The sequence below is a fragment of the Antechinus flavipes genome, chromosome 5 (assembly GCF_016432865.1).
Source record: "Antechinus flavipes isolate AdamAnt ecotype Samford, QLD, Australia chromosome 5, AdamAnt_v2, whole genome shotgun sequence".
Classification (NCBI taxonomy): Eukaryota; Metazoa; Chordata; class Mammalia; order Dasyuromorphia; family Dasyuridae; genus Antechinus; species Antechinus flavipes.
Window position 1 is genome coordinate 188810381 of NC_067402.1, and position 21646 is coordinate 188832026.

Below are 21646 nucleotides of genomic sequence, written 5' to 3' on the forward strand. Positions count from 1 at the left end.
ATTCAAAAGCCACTAAAATAAGAAATCCAATTCAAAGATTACTATCACCATTCATCAATATGATGAAGTCATGGTAAAAAGTATTTATTGTTGGGGTATGTTTTATTCCTTACAATAAGTTTTCCCATGAATGCACAGCCTGATCAGTCTAATCCTAACCAGAATGACTTAGACCAAAAAGAATAAATGCAGATTAACATGAATGTGGCACAATAGGGGTGAAGAATGAAAATTGCACTGAAGCCCAGAGCAAAGCAAAAGAACCAGTGTATTATTAGGTTTCTGTAATTTCTTTGATTTTTACTCTTTCTACCTATTATATACTCTATTCAAAAACTAGGGATTTTTGATGTGAAGGTAATGAGCACATGAGTACAAACATTTTACATCTATCTACAATATAAGCCTAAATGATATTCCATCTGCAATTTACTCATCTAAAATTTAAGATGACTGCCTGCCTTACAGTATTGCTGCCAATATTATAATTGTATTTAGTATAGACAAATATACCCATATTTGTTTTCAGGTTCATTCCTGTTTCTAAATGTTTAAAAAAAGGGCAAAAATGTACATTTTTTATCTTAGTCTGGGAAGCTTTGTTACCTGCATTGACAGGAGCTTGAAAAGGTGGTGTACTTTCTCCAATATTTCTCTTAGACTCCAGCATCTGTCTCACTGTGCCAGCATTTCTACAGAATAAATGTTAACATCAATGTTGTCAGGATATAAACATAAAACAGTGAAAAACAACAATAAATAAGAAGGAAAAAGTATCAAAAGGAGATATTAACTAATTCCAAATACTCTAGCCAACAAAATTAGGGGATGATTGTTTTATTATCCATTGGTCAGTTTCAATGTGAAAGCAAAGATTAAGAAGCTTTAAAAAATATAATTTACCAAAAAAGGTTTTCCCAATCATTTCTAAGCTACTTAAAATAATACTCCTTTATTGCAAATTTTTTTACAATGATCTTTGGGGAGAAAATGTTTTAAATTCAAATATTAAATTTTAATAAGGGAAAACCAGAAAATAGAGAAAAAAATAAGAAATTCAATATATACTATATATGATTAAACTTCATTTTTTTTCTATCCAAATTGGCTTCCTTACAAATGTGAGTATTATGCAAAAAGGTTTTAGTGCTCACCTATAAGTTAAGTTATTAATGCTAACAACTTCATTTGCAGATGACTTCCCTGGTGACACAGGTGGATTTGGTGGATTTGGTGGGTTCTGAAAAGAAAAATATGCAATCATAAAAATTTTTATGTCTCAGTCTAATAAGAATTTCAAATATACTATCAATGTTTTTTTAATTTCAATTTAATTTCATTCTCCCACCATCAAAACTAATTAAAGATCTAAGTAAAAAATCTCAGTTAAAAAAAAAAAAAAACAACCATGTTTTCAATCATCTCATAGGGTTATCTTGCAATTCTGTAAAAATTTCCAAAATGAGGTCTAAATAATTTTATTTTAAAAAGAATAAAATACATCACTTTGAAGGAACAATATTATGAAATCAAACAAATTAAAAGAAAACTGAAGTATAATAAATGTGTGCAGGGCAAAGGAAGAGAAAGGAACAGCTAAGACATAGATGGAAACTACATTTCTACAAAAGGAGATCTAGACATCTAAAGCCAGTTTCAAATTACATGAAAACTTTGAAGGTTTTAAATTAAAACTAGAGAAGGAAAATTTGATAAGAACATATAACACCTAATTTATTAATTAGACTATTTATTTATTTATTAGGTTTTTTAATTTATTAGAAAAAGTGAAAGATCTCAAACAGGAACAGAGATTATCAAAAGAAGAAAATATCAAAAGAGGGACAGTAATAAGCTCATGGCCTCAAATGTGTATAAAAAATATTATTACATAATAAGTTAAGATGTGGGGGGAAAAAAGAATTCTTATGCAAGATTCAAATGAATCACTGAGAAAGAACAGGATGAGTCATGACAGGAAAATAGTAATGGAAAGATACATATGCTGTAGAAGAAGATCCGAGTTGCTGAACAAAATAATAACAGATAGAAAGACAAAGATGATGAGATACAGCATGCAATTTACAACACCTCCAAGTATGCTAGTGATGCTGAAAACAGGAAAAGACATCAACATGAACTATCAAAATGTTTTACTTGATTTAGCCCATGTAAAGAAATGTAGTGAGAAAGAGTGAGAGAGAAGGCCTAGATCTAGAATTTTACTGAAGGATGGAAGTTTTTCTGCAATTTATAATCTTAAAGGGGCACCTGGAGCACTGAGAGGTCAAGAGACTTTTCTAGTTACACAGCTGATATGTATCAGACATTATTTGAACTTAGGTCTTCCCAGCTTCAAGACCAGTTCTCTATATACTATGCTGTATTGCCTCTCATAATTTCCACAATGGAAAGGCTAAAAATCCCAAAGTGATTAAGATAAGGAAATAGTTATTTGTAAATGACCTGATACCATACCAACTATCTCTAGCCACATTTCTTTCTTATAGATGTTATCTACAAGTTCCAACAAATAATTCTGTTTTACTAATTCCTATGTGAAATAAAATGGTTTGTTTTTTTTTTTTTTTAAAGACAACAGCAAAAAAAGCAACAAAAAAGGAACTTGATCTTACAGAAACAACAACAACACATGCATAAAATGTGGTATAATGACTCCCAACCTCTAGGACCATGAAATTATCATGGGAGATTTTCATGTCCATAGAAAAGATCAAAAATTCAGATCACCATTCATTCTTTTAAATCCTATGATACAACATAAAGTGGCTAGTGAGGTCCAAGCACTCAATATGGGAGGGCCCTGTTATAGATTTTTAAAGCTATAAATAAAATAGTCCCTGCCCTTAAAGAGCTTATATTAAATCTGAAGAGACAAAATATACACAAGTAGAGGATAAATGCAAACAAAATAAATGCAAGATAATAACAGCTTGAGAGAATAGGAAAAATTTTCATGAAGAAGGTAATGTTTAAAGGAAACTAGGAATTCTAAGAGACAAAAACTAAGTTGGAATTGCATTTCAGGCCTAGAGAACAACCTATGCAAAGGCAAAGAGATATGAGAAAGAATATTACAATATTTGAAAAAAAAAAAATAAAGCAACCAGTCTGTTTATTTGAAGCCATTTTGTGAAGGATTTTAAAATGCCGAACAGAAATCTGCCTTTAAGTTAAAAGAAAGTGTTTTCTTTTCTTTTTGTTTGTTTTTGGGTTTGATTTTTGCAACAACAGAATAATTGGGTTAGATCTGGACTTTAAAGCTTTAACACTGGTAGCTGTTTGAAACTAGGCTAGAGAATGGAAGAGACTTGAAGCACAGAAACCAATTAGGGAGCTACTACAATGGCCTGCATCAGAAAGATGCCTAAACTAGAATAGTAGCAATTTGAGAGCATATTGTGAAGGCAGGTAGGTGGTTCAATGGATAAGCGTCAGGAAGGGCTTAGAGTCAGGAAGACCAGAGTTCAGATCCAGCCTCAGAAGTTTACTTGCTATATAATTTATTTGCTACCTGGCACTTAATTTCTGTTTGTCTTAATCCACTGAAGATGGAAATGGCATACTGCTCTACTTGTTTGCCAAGAAAATCTCATGGACAATATTGTTGTACTATGATTCATGAGGTCATGAACACTTAAAACATGATTATTAGACAAGATTTCTATGGTCTTTTACTACTTTTATTAATGTATTGTGTATCTAATGTATTTCACTTTTTAGCCAGTATCACATTTTAATGGTTATCACTTTGTTAATATAGTTTTAAGTCTGGAATAGCTGGATATTTTCTAAAAAATCAATTCTCTTGACCTTTTGTTTTTCCAGAAGATGTTACAATCTTTTCTAACGCCTATAAAATTATTTGGTGGCTTAATTGGTATGGCACTGAATAAGCAAATTAATTTAAGTATTGTCACTTAATTACATTGGCTTGGCCTACTCATGAGCAATTACTATTTTTCCCAATTGTTTAAATCTGTATTTGTGTGAAAAGCATTTTGAAACTGTGTCATGTAATCTCTAGATCTGTCTTGACAGATGGACTCACAAACATTTTAAACTTTTGGCAGTCATATTATATTTGTAATTTTCCTATTACATAACATATATTCTTTTCTTTCAGGCACTTTTAGTAACATATCCAATTTACTGATCTATCTTTTTATTGATGTATGAATGTAGATGAGATAAATTTTCCCCTAAATACTGTTTTGGCTAAATCCCACAAATTTTTTAATGTTGCCTCATTAGCGCCATTGTCTTTAATAAAAACACTGTTTCTATGATTTGTTCTTTGATTCATTCTTTTTCCAATTAGGTTTTAATCTATGCTTCTATAGCAACTTATTAAGTGTAATTTTTATTGGATTATGGTCCTAAATGGGTGGGTTTAATATTTGGGTTTTTCTTTTTTGCATTTGGTTGTTTTTATGCCCTATGATTATTTTTTGGAAAGGTGCCAGCTAATTTATTCATATTTAACTTTTTAAAACATTTTACTCATCAACTTGAATTCTTCTTTTTTATAATTAAATTTATTTAATTCTGAGAGGGGAAAGTTGAAATCTCTTCCCACTAGTAGACTATTTCCTCCTATAATTTATCTTTTCCTTTAAGAATTTGGATGCTTTGCCATTTGTTGCTTATGTTTCATACTGGTATGACTTCACTACTTATAGTTCCTTTTAGCAAGATATAGGTTCCCTAAAGATATTTTTGAATTGGATTTAGTTGTGCTTTATTTGAGATGACTGCCACACCTGCCTTTTTTTATCTCCTCTGAATCATCACAGATTCTGCCCCAGAATAACTCTATGTATCTATTTCAAGTCTTTCTTATAACAAACACTTTCTTTAAGTGTTGGATTTTGGTTTCTATTTCATTCTGCTATCCACTTCCATTTTATGGGTGAGTTCATCCCATTCACATTCAGTTATAATTATTAACTATACATTTCCTTCCATCCTGTTTTCTTCCATTATATCTTCTCTCTCTCTCTCTCATCTTGTTTCTTTGTCATCTTGTCTAAGTCTATTTTGGTTCTGATTTTTCTTTATCAAGCTCACCCATCCTTATCCTTTTATCCTCTTTTCCAATGACTTTCCTCTTTAGATTTCTGAGTAATTGAGTATTTAAATATATTTCCCTTTTTTGAACTAATTTAAAGGCCCATACCACTTTCCCTTCTACTATAAAAGCTCTTCCTTGATTACCCCTTAAGAAAATTTTCTCAGTTCTTCCTCTCCCTTATCCCTTTTCCTAATAGAGTTTTCTTTCTCACTTATCAAGTTCAGGTTTTTTCTTCTTTTGTACATTATTCCACCATAATTAACTCACTGATACCACCTTATCCTATGTGGAATCCTTCCCCTACAGAAAGTAAATTGTTTACCCTTGTTAAATCCCTTACAATTTCTCTTTCATGGTTACCTTTTTATGTTTCTTGAGTCTTATATCTGAAAGCCACACTTTCTATTCAGTTCTGGTCTTTTCATCAAGGATGCCTGAAATCCTCTATTTCATTAAAAAGTTTGTTTTTCTACTTGAAAGATTATGCCAAATTTTGTTGAATAGGTTATTTTTGGTTGTAGTCCTAGCTCTTTTGCCTTCCAGAATATATCAATATCCCAAGTCCTCCATCCTTTAATGTAGCAGCTGTTAAACCTTGCATGATTCTGATCATATGGCTTCATGTTACCTGAACATGAAAGAATGTTTCTTTCTGGTGCTGGAAGACCTGGGAGTGCTAAAATTTGAATAGAATGTTCCTGGGAGTTTCATTTGGGATCTCTTTCAAGTGATGATTAGTAGATTCTTTCAATTTCTAATTAACTCTTTTGTTCTACTATAGTGGGAAAGTTTTCCTTGAGAATTTCTTGAGAAATATCTAGGTTCTTTTTTTGGTCATGGTTTATAGATAATTCAATAATTCTTAAAGTAACAGTTCTCAATCTTTTTTTTCCAAGTCAGTTGTTTTCCCAATGCGAGTTTTCATTTTTTTCCTTTATTCTTTTGACTTAGTTTTATTGTTTCTTGATGTTTGGTGGACTCAATAGCTTCCAGTTGCTCAGTTTTAATTTTTGAGGAATTATTTTTTTCAGTGAATTTTTGATGTAGCCTTTTCCAATTGGCCAATTATACTTTTAAGATTCTGCACATTTTTGCCAAGCCAATCTTTCCATTATTTTCTTCCTTTGCTTTCTTCTTTTTCTATTTTTTTCTTCTACCACTCTTATATAGAAAACAATTTTTAATTCTTCCAGGATTCTCATCGGACTTGTATGCGATTCACATTTCTTAATTTGAGATTTTGCTTATAGGTGTTTTCACTTCATTGATATCTTCTAAGTTTATGCCTTAATCTTTTCTGTTACCATAGTAGCTTTTTATGTTCAGGCTCTTATCTGCTCATTTTTCTATTCTATTTCTTGATTTAGAACTTTATGTTAATGTTAAAGCATGAGGGGAGGGAGGGATTGTGTCTCAAGTTTCATGTTTTTTTTCACACTGTTGTTTTTAGAGCTATTACTGGAGGTTTGGAAGTTTTCAGTTTCCCAAGGGGTTTGATATGGGGAGAGGTATGGTTACTGCTCTGTCAGTTTACACTCTCATCTTCAACCAGATGGGCCTCTGATTACAATCAACAAGTATTCTTAAGGGCCCTCTCCCTTAGAGCTAGAAGTGATAATACCCCTCAAAGCTTGACTGCCCTTGAACTATGACTGAAAAGGAGAAAAAGGCAGTAGAGTTGTTAAATAGTGTATGGTCCTGAATCCAGTGCTAACACAGAGATACCTGGTAATTTCTATCCCCTAACCATCTCTAACTTGACAGTTCCAGAAGCTGCTGTTTTTGTTGTCACCACCTAGTCCTACTACTGGTGTTTCATCCACATGGGCTCTGGACTAACCTCCATCTCCATATCATAGGTCTCTTTCTTGATTTCCAAGTTGTCTCACTTTCACCTTTTGTTAATAACTGTGACTCCAGAATTTGATTTGAGGCATTATTTTTAAGTTTTGGAAAGTGTTTGGCTGAGTGCTTTTTTCTTATTTCTTCATTTTGGCTCTACCCCCCCCCCCAAGTCTTATAAAAGCTGAATATTTAGTGATTTTTTTTTTCTTTTTGTTGTCAAATAATTTCATAAAGATAATCTCCTAATGAGTGAAAGGATGGGATCAATATTGATAAAAGAATATACACAAAGTAAAGAAAATATTTTATATTTAAGTAAGCATTGGTATAGTTTTTAGTTTAAGAAAGAGTATATCTTCTTTTCTACTCTCTTTGCATGCATATTTCACAGTATTATATAGAAAGGAGATACTCAAATGACTTTTTGGGCATCTGCGTTTAGAAGCTTGGAAAGTAGGTTATTATGATAATAGTTATTATAGTTATATAATATAGTTACTATAATAAAAGCTACAACGTGACCAAAATCAGGGTAATGGGTTTGCATAGAAAGATTAACGAAAAAAAAGAAATGGATTTGAGTACCACACAAAAAAGATATGCAGAGAAATTTTTCTGCATATCTGTAGTAATGGACACTATTTCTTCTTCAAGAAATAGGCAAGGTTATACTTCCAGGAATGGACAAGAAAATATAGAAAAGAAGGAGAGATTAAAAAGTAAATCACAAAGAAGCTAAGAAATTTAAGAACTATAAAGAAAGGTAAATAGAAACAGATAATTCCTGCTCAAAAGACGTCTTGTCTATAAAATAAGGTGGTTGCTTCACATTCCTTTCAGATTTAAAAGGCTATAACCTTTTAGCACTTAGTCAGTCCAGGAAGATGATTGTATTTGACCATCACATTTCACATAAAGCCTTTCCTAAATCTCCCTCCCACTAAGGTCTGCCTCCCTAAATATCTTGCATTTAATTTAACTATCTTGTATTTATTCTATATGAATAGCTATGTGACAGACTAATTAGAGGAGCAGGCCTAAAGTCAGGAAGACCTGAGTTAAAATTTGGTCTCAGAAACTAGCTGTGTAACTTTGAGCAAGTCACTTAAATCTGCCTTAGATTCATCTACAAAAGAAATCACAGAAGGAAATGACAAACCACTTAAAACATCTTTGCCAGGAAAATCCCAAATGGGATCACAAATAGTCAGACACAACAAAATCTATGCTGAAAAGCCTCCTAATGCACAAAGTCATTCTTGGTCCTTCTAGTTGCTGTTGTCTTCTCCTCCAAGACTACGCTGCATTTATTTTTACTTACTTAGACACAGACATACACATAACCCCCAGAGAAAGAAACATATAAAAAACAACATACACTTACATGTGAAATGCTGCCATCTCCATTACAGTGTAAATTCCTCAAAAGGAAGAATTGTATCATTTTGTCTACCTGGAGCCCAGCACATTTATGTTAAGTAGTAAGTTATTAAGTACTATTTACTAATTAATGACCATACAACTACCAATGAGTGATGGGTGACTGAATCTTCAAACAAATGAAAGATCTTTGTACATAGTCAATTTCTTAAAATCAAATAAAGAAAACAGACAAAACAATAAATTTAGCACAATAAATTTAAGAGATATTCCATAAATTTCATAAACACAATATTTCCCCCCCTGAAGCAATAGGATTAAGTGACTTGCCCAGGGTCACACAGCTAGGAAATGTTAAGTGTCTGAAGCCAGATTTGAACTCAGGTCCTCCTGACTTCAGGGCTGGTGCTCTATCCACTGTGCCACCTAGCTGTCCCCATTATCCTCATTTTGAATGGGTAAAACTGACTTGCCTAGGGTCACACACTTAGTAACTTTTTTTTTTAATTTAGAAAACATGTTAAAAAAAAAAAAAAAAAGACAAGACCAAGACAACAAAGAAGACTGTACTACTCAACTGCAGGTCTAAGAGGAAGGATATCAAGAAATGTAAAAATTCTGAATTAGGAGGAGAAAATAGAAGAAAGAGTCAAGTTAGTACTAATTTCATTTTTTTAAGTATTTCTGATAAAAACAATTAAAATTTTTAGCTGTTAACACTTATGCTCCATGGTCTCATACTTCTACCTTGAGGAGGGAAAAGACTTGATTAACACAAGCCTTATAATGTAAATCCTTTCCAATGTAGAAAAAGCTTTAAAGATATATCTAGATATGGAATCTTAAACATACTGAATCAGATTTGGATGTTTTTTATAGAGACATTATAATGAATCTTGGATCAAGATCTCATGTTGAAAGCCCAAATGAGTGGCTAATATGTGGTTTTAAAAGTCTACAAAAATGGGGAGAGCTTAGTAGTATTGACACGTGAGCAAAACTTCAGAAGTTGCCCTTCTTCCAAGTAGGATCTTATTTGACTACTTCTCATAGGTAATTATTTAAGGCAAGTAATCCTCTAGAAACACTAACCAAAATGCCTAGTAATGAATTATTGAAAAAGTAGCCTATTAATTGAGAGAACTCCTGATGGTGTTAGTATGGTAAAAAGCAGTAGAAATGAAAGCTATTTTAAAAAAAGACTTATGCAGAAGACATGATACCTGATTTTTAATCTAGTTTTCATGAATTTGTTCTTTTTTCAATTGATAATTATATTTCAACATAATTTGCTTTCTTTGTATAAACCAAATTACCAAAGAATTACTTTACTGACTTAAAGAGAAAATACCAAATGTCATATGAAAGAACACAAGAGTCAAAATTTTAAGAAAAACAGTGTTTTAAAGTAGTGAAGAAAGGATTATTAATAGCACTCTCAGAATTAAAATTATTTCATAAAGCAGTAGTCATCAAAAGTATTGGGAATAGATTTAAAAATAGAAAAGTTGATCAACAGCACAAATTATTAACAAAGTTTCACAAAATGCTCAGCAAGTTGGCAAGAGAAAATTAAAAATTGTTTTTAATTTATCAAGAGATCAAAGATGAAAATAACCTACATTGAAGAAACTAGGGTAGAGGTAAATTAAGGTACTATTTATTACATACTATTATAAACTAATTATAATTTGTGAATTGGTCCAAACATTCTGGAAAGCAATTTGAAATTATGCTTAGAAAATAACTAAAATTTTCCTATCTTCTGTTCAGAGCTCTTTCTCTACTACTAGGCATAAATTCCAAAGACATAAAAGCTTACCCAACTTTTCTTTCTTTTAAAAACTTTTGTTGAAGGGAAGGCTTGCTGTTTAGGGTAGGGAGGATATATTCAGAAACAAATGTGTTATTAAAACAAAGGGTACCAATTTAAAAAAAAAATGATAGGAAAAATAAGCAGAGAATATGTACAATGGGGAGCAATTAAACAATATAAAAGTGCTCATTTTTCCAGTGGATTATAAATAATTAGTATATAGTAATTGATTATAGGATGATAATAGAGCATTACATTAAGAAGTCTCTCTACACACACACACACACACACACACACACACACACACACACACACACTCTTACACTTTTTTCAGATGAGGCATTTGAGCTTAAGTGACTTGCCCAGGTCACACAGCTAGTAAGTATATGAAGTCAGATTTGAATTTAGGTCCTTCTAACTCTAGGGCTGATCTATTCACTACACCATCTAGCTGCCCCAAGAACTACACATTGCAGTCAATATTTGTCTCCAATGGCTAAGAGAGAAAATGAACTTCCAAGTGAGGTTTCAAAGAAAAGATAATAAATGAAGGATTTCAGGATACATACCTCTAAGGGAAGACACATATAAAAGAGAAAAGGAAATGAGAATTTTAGAAACAGGTATCAAAGAAGTAGTAAAAGAGTAGGATATTCAAGAAAGAAGAATATCCTGTGGTAACTCTTTAAGACCATAATCTTGGTATAATAACACAATAAAAGACATCTTACATTGGATCCATTAGGAAAGAAAAGTGAACACACTCTTAATTAAATGCTATAAGGGTAAAACAAGAGAGAATAATATAATGAAATAAAATTCAAAACAGCCGATTTAAATATAGATGAAAACATTGGAAGGCCACAGAAAAGAGCTAATTTGATTTAAAGTTACTGATATGAAACTTTGGAGTAGGCACTAAGTTTACTAAGATGAATAAAATTAAAGTACAAATAAAATTTCAAATTTCTCGAAGAGAGATCTTACTAAAAAGAGGACAAATGGATAAAAAAAACCCTTTCCTATTAAATCGACCATTTCCTTTTGGTACCCAATATTATTTTATAAATACTAATTCTTACTTCTTGTCTTTTCTTAAGGTCCTCTTTGGCTGCTCCGAAGCGTTTGGTCAACCTGGCTATTTTAGCCTAAAGAAAACAATAACATAACTGAAAAGTTTGCATTATGATATTCACTTAAAGATTAAAAAGAAGTTTACAAATACTATTTAAAGAAGCATATGGTCTGTGAGAAATTTATACTTTACATGGCTCCATGAGCAAGCTCTCAAATGGAAGCATATGAAATCAAACAATTTCAAGTAAAAAGTAAACAAGAAATTGTGGCAAAATTTTTCTTGATAAGTTTTCTGAAATTTTAATTTCCTTTGGGTTTGCTATGGTTGTCATTGCAGTGCAAATTATACATTTCTCCCCAGTTCAACTACCCAACAACATAAAAATACAAGAAGGAAATAATGAAAGTTACATTATTGCTGAAACAAATTTTAAGTGGTAATAACATTAGTTACATATAGATGCTTCATCCTATCACTTATTCAAAGTGTTCTCCAACTTTGAAATATCCAAAGAAATCACTTAATAGTCTTTGTTATTGGTAATAAATATATTAAATAAATATAAATATGAATAAATATATTTTTAAAAATAGGTAATAAATGTCAAATTTAGGATCAAAGATTTAGAACAAGAAAGAACCCTGGAGGCCACAAAAACCAACCCTATCATTTTACAGATAAGGCTCAATGAAGATAAGTCATCTGCCCAAGTTTCCTGTGGTTTAAGTGAAGCTAGGATTTCAAACCAGGTCATTTTAACATCTTTACAAACCCAATATGCCCTTTGCACTGCTACCTACTCTCCCCCTTTCTCTTTTCTTGGCTGAACAGTCTCAGTTAATTAATCAATTTTCATATGACAAACATTCAAGCTCCTTTATCATCCTAGGTGCCTTCCTTTATTTTCTGTTATCAATATTCTTTTGTAAACTATGGCACTCAGAACTGAACATGGCATTTAAAATTTGGTCTGATCAGGCGACAGCAAAGCGGTATTATTACTCTCATTCCTAGAAACCAGATCTCTTACTGAAGTCAAAGGTTTCATCAGCATTTCTGACTATCACACTCTCCTGCTTTCACAGTAAGCTACTAATCCACTAAAACTATCAAATCTTTTTCTGACAAATTGTTCTCTAATGATGCCTCCCCATATTCTGTATCTAAAAAGATGATTTTTTTTTTAACTAAAGCACAAGTATTACATTTATTCCTAATTCATTAGGAATAAGATGAAATTTATAGAATTTTACCCAATGCCCCAGGTTTCCAAGACCTTTTTGGATTCTATGTTAAATACACCTCTCAGATTTTTATCATTTTATAAATTTGGTGAATATGCTAAATTTGCCTTTAAGTCATTAATAATTAATAATAATTTTTTTCTCGAAACAAAAACCAAAACTACAGAGCTTAACATAGATATTGTGTGACCCTGAAGGGGACACATTATGCCACAATGACTATTCTTTGATTTCTGCCATCTAAACAGTTCTGATTTATATAATTACATTATTATTATCTAGCTCATATCTCTTCTCTTCTCTACAAGAATGGTCATGAGATATGTTGTCCTTGTATTTTAAAAATCCAAGTAAACTATATTCACAATATTCCCCTCATATACCAGTTTAATGACCCTGTTAAGAAGGAAGGAAAGAAGGAAGGAAGGAAGGACAAAATAGATTAGTCTTGTATGAGCGCTTCCTGCTGAAGTCATGCTGGCTCTTGAGAATTACTAATTCCTTTATGTGTTTTCAATAACCATCTCTTTTATAATATATTTCAGAAGTTTCCCAGAAACTGAAGTCAAGCCCATTGACCTATGAATTTCAAACTGCTGGCTTTTTTATTTTATGATAATTGGAACATTTTCACTTCTTTCAATTTTCACATCTATGAAATAGAACTAACAGTGGCTCAGTCACAATTGGCAATTCTTTACATAAGGATTAATCTGAGCAAATGGGGCACTCTTATAATTTCCTTTTCTGTCATTTCCTTCACAAAGACCATTCTCTATGACAAAGAAAACAGAAGCAAAATAAAAATTTAATAATTCCTTTGCTATTGTTAGTTAACTTACTAATTCCTTCACTATTGTCCCATTTACCACAATCAGAAATCCTATTCCTTCTTCCTCCTTACTTGGGAGCTTCCTCCCCAATTCTCCTTTCTACCATTTAAGACTCCAGCACTATTGTTACCTGAATACAATCTCTTACACATGAACTGGGTCATTGTACGGCTTTGTTCCCCTTTCCCTCTTTCAAAGTTTGCTCCTTTCTGATTTTACCTGTGATCTTTCAAACTTTATTCAGAGCCAATCTAACAATCAATGAATCAATTATTAAGAGCCTGCTACATGCCAGACACTATGCTAGGTGATAAAATGACAAATATAAAAGTGAGACAGACTATTTCCAAGAAGCAGATTATAATGGATATATAGTCTACTACTTTAACCTGAAAGAGAAAAAAAAGAAAAGCACCTCATTTCCATTCCCCAATTTATAGTCAAGGAACCAGCAGTTTTCAAGGGAAGAAATCCAAGAACAGCTATAAATAACAATGCTCCAAACTACTATTAAAGAAATACAAAATGAAATTCCAAGATTCCATCTCCCAGCTATCAGACTGGCACACATGACAAAAAAAGAAAATGACAAATTTTGGAAGGATATGAGAAAGATTTATGCACTAATATGCTGCTAGTGAAGCTAAGTAAATTGGTATAGTTGCATGGAAAACAATTGGTTACTATGGTCCCAAAATCTCTAAACTATACTCATTTTTTGACTCAACAACACTTCAACTTTGAGGCTTATAACCTCAAACATTTCAAAGAGGGAAAAAGACTTATTAAAATTACTTAAACCACCTTTACTGATGACAAAGAACTGGAACTCTGGAAGTTGAGGGATGGACCTAACAATTGAGTAATAAATACAAAATCATGACATATGAATATAAAGGAAAAACACTGCTGTTCCGTAAGAGATTAATAATGGGGTAGTTTAAGAGAAACACTGGAAGATTTATATGAACTAAAGCATAAAGTTATCCAGGATCCCAAACCTAGAATGCTCCTTATCTCTGCCTCCTGGATTCCTTCATGTTCCATCTAAAATTTTACCCACAGAAAACCTTACCCAGTTCTCTTTAATTTTTTTATCTTCTGAAACTGACACTACACCTCCCTGTCCCACCCATGATCCCTTAGCCTTCCACTCACACCCCTTGCTTATATTGGATTTGTTTACAGGTTGTCTCCATTAGACTTTAGCACTTCTTCAAAGAAGAGATTGGTTTTTACCTTTTTTGTACTCTATTCCTTACTACAGTGTTTAACACAGAATAGGTGCTGAATAAATGCAATCTGACTGAAATGAAGAAACTAGAACAAATTATACAGTAATAATATTATAGAGATAATTTTAGAACTTTTACAAAATATATACTTGTTAAGTAAAAATAAAAATTCATCCCTTCTCAAAATTTTCCCGTTTAGATGACATGTAATGCTTTCTATTTTAACTAAAATAATTATCAAATAATCTTAAAGAATATAGTTCTTTCTTCTTAAATGGATGGTCATACATAAGAGCAGGAATTGGGATTTATTTGAACTTTGTAATCCCTCTATATCGCTGCTATCCCAAGTCACTAACCAGGACCAAGCAAATGCTAAATATATATTATTGTAACAGACAAAAAATTCTAAGTTTACTTTTTAAAAGAAAATATGGAACTGCAATTTTAAGTCCAATGTGCAAAGAATTATGTTCCCAAAGGAAGGTTTCACTAGTTAAAATGAATGCTATAAAAACGCTGGTAACTTTGGGTATAAATGAAAGCATTCTTTATTCCTAATACTGTCTTCTTCAAGATTATAATCCCCAGGATTCCTTTAATCATTTCTCATGTGTCAAAAATTCAAGAGTATCCATCATCCAGACTGTCCTTATAGCACCTATCCATCTATCTGTAGAGTGTCCTTCCTAAAATATGGATTCCAAAATTTAAAAATACTCCTGATAGACACCTAATAGGGCAGAGTCCGTCCAGCACCTCCTTATTGTTTGAAAACATGTTGCCCTTAAAGCAGTCTAAGATTTCATTAACTTTCTTAGCTCCATTTCATTTCATACTCAAACTGATTTTATACTCAAGCTAATAATTCACTAAAATCCAAGATCTTTTTTAGATAAAAAATTTCCTATTCAAGGTGTACATATCTGTAATTATGATTTTTCTTTCAAGAAAAACCACATGAGTTTATGTTTATCCCTATTAGATTTCATTTTACTCAATTTAGCCTATTGTTCTGGCCACTAATGATATTTTTGAACCTTGAAATCTGTCATTCAGTCCTTTCTCTCTCTCCCCCAGCTTAGTCACTTGCAGCTTTGACCAAAAAGTTATTTCAGTAATTGATAGTAAAATAGTATTGGACCAAGGGTCCCATGAGAAATTTTGTCAAAAAAGAAAATGAGGTTTGCATGACAAACTATTCTTAATGAAGCCAAGGTTGTTTCCTTCTGACTGCTTCTTTTTCTATTTCTCTAATATTATGCTTCTAAAAATATACTAAATATCCCCCTAATCAAAGGCAAGATCTTATAATTATCAAAACTTCCCTTAAAAAAAATTGATGTAATTATAAAAGATGTAAAAACACTATCAATGCACTGATAAATCATGATTCTTGAAGACAAATGATTAAGCAGAATGAGATACTTATTTCTGAATATAGCCAATCTGAGAATTTGTTTGCTTGACTATACTTATTAGTTACAAGGGTTTCTTTTTAGATTTTTCTCTCTTAATAGGAGCTAAAAAAATAAATTATTGCTAATTGAAAAAAAGAAAAAAATTTCTTCTTGCATTTTAAATCTACTACCTCTTTATTAGTATTTACTCTTAAAGTGTCCTGATTGTCTATTTGACCTCTGAATTTTCTTGAACATTATCCTGAGCATTTTATTAGATGCTTCCATGAATTTCTTTTATTTCAGGACAATATTTTTGTTAGATTCTCCAATGTTTCCAAATCATCAGACTCTCAAACAAAAAGGGAAAAGAATGTAATCCTTCTAAACAAATAAGCATAGTTAACCATAGTTAAGTAAAGCCAGCAAGAACACTATTATAAGGGGTTATTAAGTATAGTCCATTACTTTAAGCTGCCATCCTAAATCTAAACCCAAGTGTCTTCTTCCCAATTAGCTATTCATTTCCCAAATGTGCCCCTTTTTTGAATTCAGCAGGCATATTGCTAAAAACACCACATGAACCTTTATATTTAGTTTCTTGTCCTAAACTTTGTCATCTTTGGGAATGTTTCCTATGTTCTTTTTAGGAACAACCTTTTCAACAAGACAGGTCATCAGAATTGAATAGTAATCATTCTTTTTGCATGTATTGCAAAGTTCTCTGTCAGTTAAAAACACATTTCCAGGTAGTTACCCAGCTGCCATAATTACCCTCCGCCAAGAGTCAATACAACCACTCTCTTCTTCCTTTGTCACTTGTATCAACTTTCATCCATGTATTTACATATGATCACTCTTAGGAAGAAAAGCTATTGCTGCTCTCTTAGAGAATACAGGTTTATTCTTTTTCATGAAGAGTCCCAAATTACATTCTTACCTCTGAGTAACTCTTTTTCTGTTTCTCCCCAACTGTATACATCCTTTTGTAGTCCAAACTCCTGATACAGGTCAAGAATGAACTATGCCTTTGGTTAATAAAGAAGGCTTTCTTGTGTTTTTGGTTGTTTTAAACACATTAATTATCTTGTTTTCAGAATTCAGATCAAGGATTTTTAACCTAGGGTTTGTGAATTTAAAATATATACATTTTGATAACTTAACTTCAATATAATGTTTCCTTTACAATCTTATGTATTTTATCTTATCCATTTAAAAACATTATTCTGAGGAATCTGGAGGTTTCAGAAGATCACCAAAGAGGTGCCTGAAATAAAAGAGATTAAGTATCCATAGTAGAGAGGCAATGACAGTGCTTCTTCAAATTCTCTTATAAGAAAAACTTGTGTTCTGAACATAGACCACGAAAGAAATACAAACATCATATTCTCAGTACAGCTCATAACAATTTCGCCTTGTACCAAGAGTGAGATAATCAGCCTTTATTTTAGCACTTCTCTCAAAGTGGCATGGCAAACTGCTAGAGGGCAGGGTTATAAATTTGGCTTTTCATTCCATTAAAAGTTTTACACCATCTTTAATGCTTCTAACGGGATGACAACCAGATCAATTCTTTTCTTTTCTCTCCCTTGCATTCAAACATTATCTGGACAAACATAACCTTCTCCCCTTGCTTCTTCAGTTCAAGTCCTTCTTCTTATTCAAGTTCTCTTTGGATCCTCCACTTTCTTCTGCTCTTCCTTCATCTTATGTTGTTCTATTTCTCCTGAAAACATCTCCTCCTTCAACAAGCTCTTCCCCTTCAGCTTTGCCCACGTTCTCTCAAATTTCTCCTCCCCAAATTCAATCTCTGGCCTTCTTCCAAATTCAAATGCCCTTCAAATCACCTTTCCAAATTCATATTTCTTACTTCAACTATCTTACTTCTGTCTAACAAGCAGTTATCTTCTTCAGACCTTGTAATATGAAAACGAACTATTTATATAGTAAGTTCATTCCTGGTTTAAAATTTTATAATTATATGTTATAATAAGGAAACATTGTTTTCTTTTATTATGCTATGTCGAAAATTTAAATTTGCACACATACCTGCAATTCATTAAGAACAGTTTTATGCCTTTTATTACATTCAATCTTTTCCACGCGCATTTTCAAGTCTGCTAAAGTCTTATCAAACACGGCACACTGCAAAGCACTCAGTTTTTCTTCTAAAAGCCGCTGTACAACCTAAAATATATAAAAGAGAATTATCATATCAGAAAGCATATGATATTTAAAGCAGTATTATATTCATAATGGTTAAAGTCTTGACAATTTGTCAACTTATCCCATAAGTTGAAATATATAGTGAAAGTTGTACCTAGGACAAAACTTTTTTTTTTGGGGGGGAGGGATAACAGCAATGTTTTCCAAATGATTCTATAGGATTATAAATCATAGAACTTTATAAAATATGATGACATCAAAGACTATAGGAACAAAGAATGTAAATGTAATTGTAATTACATTCCAATGTAATTGAATTGTAAATATAAATAGATTAACCTGCATTTTCAACAATGGCTTATGGGAGGAGAGAAAAGCCCATAGTGGGAAAGAAAGGAAATGGAATAAGGGATATTATCCAGGGCAAAAAAAGGGTAAAAGATGAACATATCAAGTATTTTACAATGTTATTCACAAAACTTAAAAAGACCTAATGGAAGGTTTCTGACATACTGGTAATATATCTCAGTGGAGGAATCAGTCATCAAGTCCTGTTAATTCTACTTCCACAAGTTATTTCTGTTCCCTTCTATCAACTCATATTCTACTACTGAGATCATATGTCTATTAAAGTATGGGCTTAATAAATATTAAAATAACTAATTTGTGTTAAAAAAAATAATTCAATAGTTGAAACACAAGAAACTACCGGCCACCTACAGGTTCTTCAAAAAGAACCTCAAGTTGGGGCAGCTAGGTAGTGCAATGGATAGAGCACCAGCCCTGAACTCAAATCTGGTCTCAAGCACTTAATATTTCCTAGCTGTATGACCCTGAGCAAGTCACTTAACCTCAATTGCAAGCAAGCAAGAAAGAATAAAGAAAGAAAAAAAAAGAAAGAAGGAAAGGAGGAAAGAAGGAGAGAGAGGGAAAGAAGGAAAGGAGACAGAAGCAAAGAGAGAGAAAGAAAGAGAAAGAGAGATAGAGAAAGAAAAGAATCTCAAGCAATTACTAAAAATGTGTGTAAAATTTTCAGCAAAATGGCCATTTCTTATATTTACCTCTGAATATGTAATATGCATTTCTGAATATCTTTTTCTATAATTTTCCTGCCTTGCCCTGGTTTTCTAGTCATCAGTTCATTTTTTCTTACATATTATCTCAACTTAATCAAATATACCCAGATGTACCAAAATAGAAAAAAAATGTTACTTGACTTGATCATATAAGAGATTGTATCTGGGAAAATATAATTAGTTTATTTTGGAAAAAATAAAACACATTCCTTCCCTCACTAGAGAAATAGGCAATTAGAGGTGTTAAACATTGCCTGTAATGTATTAAATTAGTCCTAGTTGCTCTTTTGATTAGTTTTAATTAACATATTTCTTGTAAGGGAAGAGTTATCAGGAACTATGACAAAAGAAAACCGACTTTTTTTTAAAACGTCAATTTAAAAAAAAAGAAATATGTAATTATTAGTGGGAATATCAATTTTTATAATCCACTCTGGGAAGTTTCCTTTAAAATAAAAAAAAACATTATTTATTATTATTCTGTAGACATTAGGTCACATCTTTTTTCTCTAAATCAAAATCAGCTTTCTCACAGAAATAAATGAAGGTTACTACTTAAGTGTGGGTTTTTTCTTCCACCATATTAATTCTACTACCAATAAAATGTTTCATGATGAGAAAGACGTGTTATACTTCTCTGAATCTCAGTTCCTAGATCTATAAAATAAATGAATTGGATGAGTTATAGTTGTAAAATTTTTACTCCCTCTAAATTTCTAAGAAATGCAAACTATCTACATAGCATGAGAATTTGCACAATTCACTTATCCCTCAAGAGAAACTCAATATGCACAAGTGAACTAGATTTGAGTGTGCAAGAGCTGTGCAAAGTCATCTGCCTCACTTTCTCCTTCAGAGGCACCTACACCTCTCCTACACCTAATCCAAAAAAATTCTAAATAAATGAATGAATGAATCTGGGAGGGGAAGAACTTGGGGTTTTTGGAACAGCAGAAATGATTGCTATTTACATTCAATTTGAGTCAGTCAGGACCCAAACAATAATCAAATGGGGCTTGGTATAGGATCTATTGCAGGCCAATGAGAATCAGATTGGTTTTGGTTTATGGTATAGTCCTAAAGAAAGATAACTAGTAAGTAAATCCTAAGATATCTTGGAAAGGTTCAGAGGTGCAGAAGAGTCCTGCTCTTATGAGCATCTACAGGTAAGGATATGATACCCTATGTGGACAGAGGGAAGAAAGAAGGGAAGGCAGAGGAATGAGGGAGGGAGAGAGAAGAAAGGAGTTCTTGGCCTATTTCTGAAACAATCAGACTATATGACCATGGGCATATTACTTGCTCTTCTCAAGATAGGCAGCTATTTTAAGTCAACAAATTACAGAAGAGTTGCTGATCTGTATCTTTTGAGGAGAATTTCCCATGATGATTAAATCACAAGTCTAGATTCTTACTCTAACCTAAAATTCCTACACCACAGTTTAGTGAAGGCACATCAGGAAATATAGGTATTGTTATCTGTATTACAGATTATATAGAGAGAAGTCATAACTAAGGCAAAAGGGAAGAAAGGCAGAAAATTGAAAACAATAGCCCAGAGGTAACAAACATCAGGCCCACCAACAGTCTGAAGTGTAGCCCAAATTAAAACATAATTGGGAAAATCTAACAAAATAAACAAATAAATTAAAACAGATAATATTAATATGGATTTTCAAAGTCAATATGTAACCTTGTGGAAATCCTTCCGTATAAAGGGCCCCATGTCTATAGGAGTTTGGTATTACCGCTCTAGATCACTTTTAATCTTTCTATTCTATTATTCATGTATCCTCTTATACCTTAAAAACCATTGTTTTTCACATACATTAAAATATGCTAGTATCTCCCCTCTATTATTTCTAATTTATTTTCTTTAAACATACATGTTGTCTTCCCCATTAGATTATAAACTCCTTAAGAACAATTTTTTTTAATTCTTACTACCTGTTGTTTTAATTTTTGTATAATTCAAGTCAGAGGGGGGAAAAAAAGAGAGGTAAGGTTGAAAGAATAGGTGTCTAGAACATGTGTCAGATGGGAGGTTGGAGTTGTTTTGACAAACCTCCATTTAAGAAAAAAGCCCAGCTCTGACATTTCCTCCTTTCTTACTGGATGGCTTACTCTTTCTCCACTCCTCCATTTATAGCCCCCAGCTGGGCTTGAGTGTCCTCTATAAAGACAGTAAACTCCTAGAGGAAAGGATTGTCTTTTCTTCTTGTACTTATATCCCCAACACATAGTATAGTGGAGATTACAAAGGAGGAGCTTAATAAATGTTTAGTGACTATAAATTGGGACTCTAGTCTTTAAAGGATAATCTACCAATACTAAAAGAAACTTTGTGATCTTTCCTCTCCCTTTCAGCATATTAGAGCCCAAACCCTTTCAGGGATGATAGAAAAAGAAATGAGTGAAATTTTATAACATCTCATATCTGTGAAAGGAAAATCAGAAAAAAGATTACAATTACAAAGG

At 32.2% G+C, this 21646-nt stretch overlaps 1 protein-coding gene across 4 annotated transcripts in view; it reads right to left on the bottom strand.

Annotated features, from left to right (window-relative positions):
* ATF7IP (activating transcription factor 7 interacting protein) overlaps positions 1–21646 on the bottom strand; it is a 147369-nt gene that overhangs the window by 33028 nt on the left and 92695 nt on the right. For all 4 annotated transcript variants that reach the window (XM_052001596.1, XM_052001597.1, XM_052001595.1 and 1 more), the window contains 4 exons: positions 17976–18113; positions 11219–11284; positions 1155–1240; positions 607–692 (listed from right to left, as the gene is read on the bottom strand). In XM_052001596.1, the coding sequence (XP_051857556.1) occupies positions 607–692; positions 1155–1240; positions 11219–11284; positions 17976–18113 (376 nt within the window). The remainder of the gene's footprint in view (positions 1–606; positions 693–1154; positions 1241–11218; positions 11285–17975; positions 18114–21646) is intronic.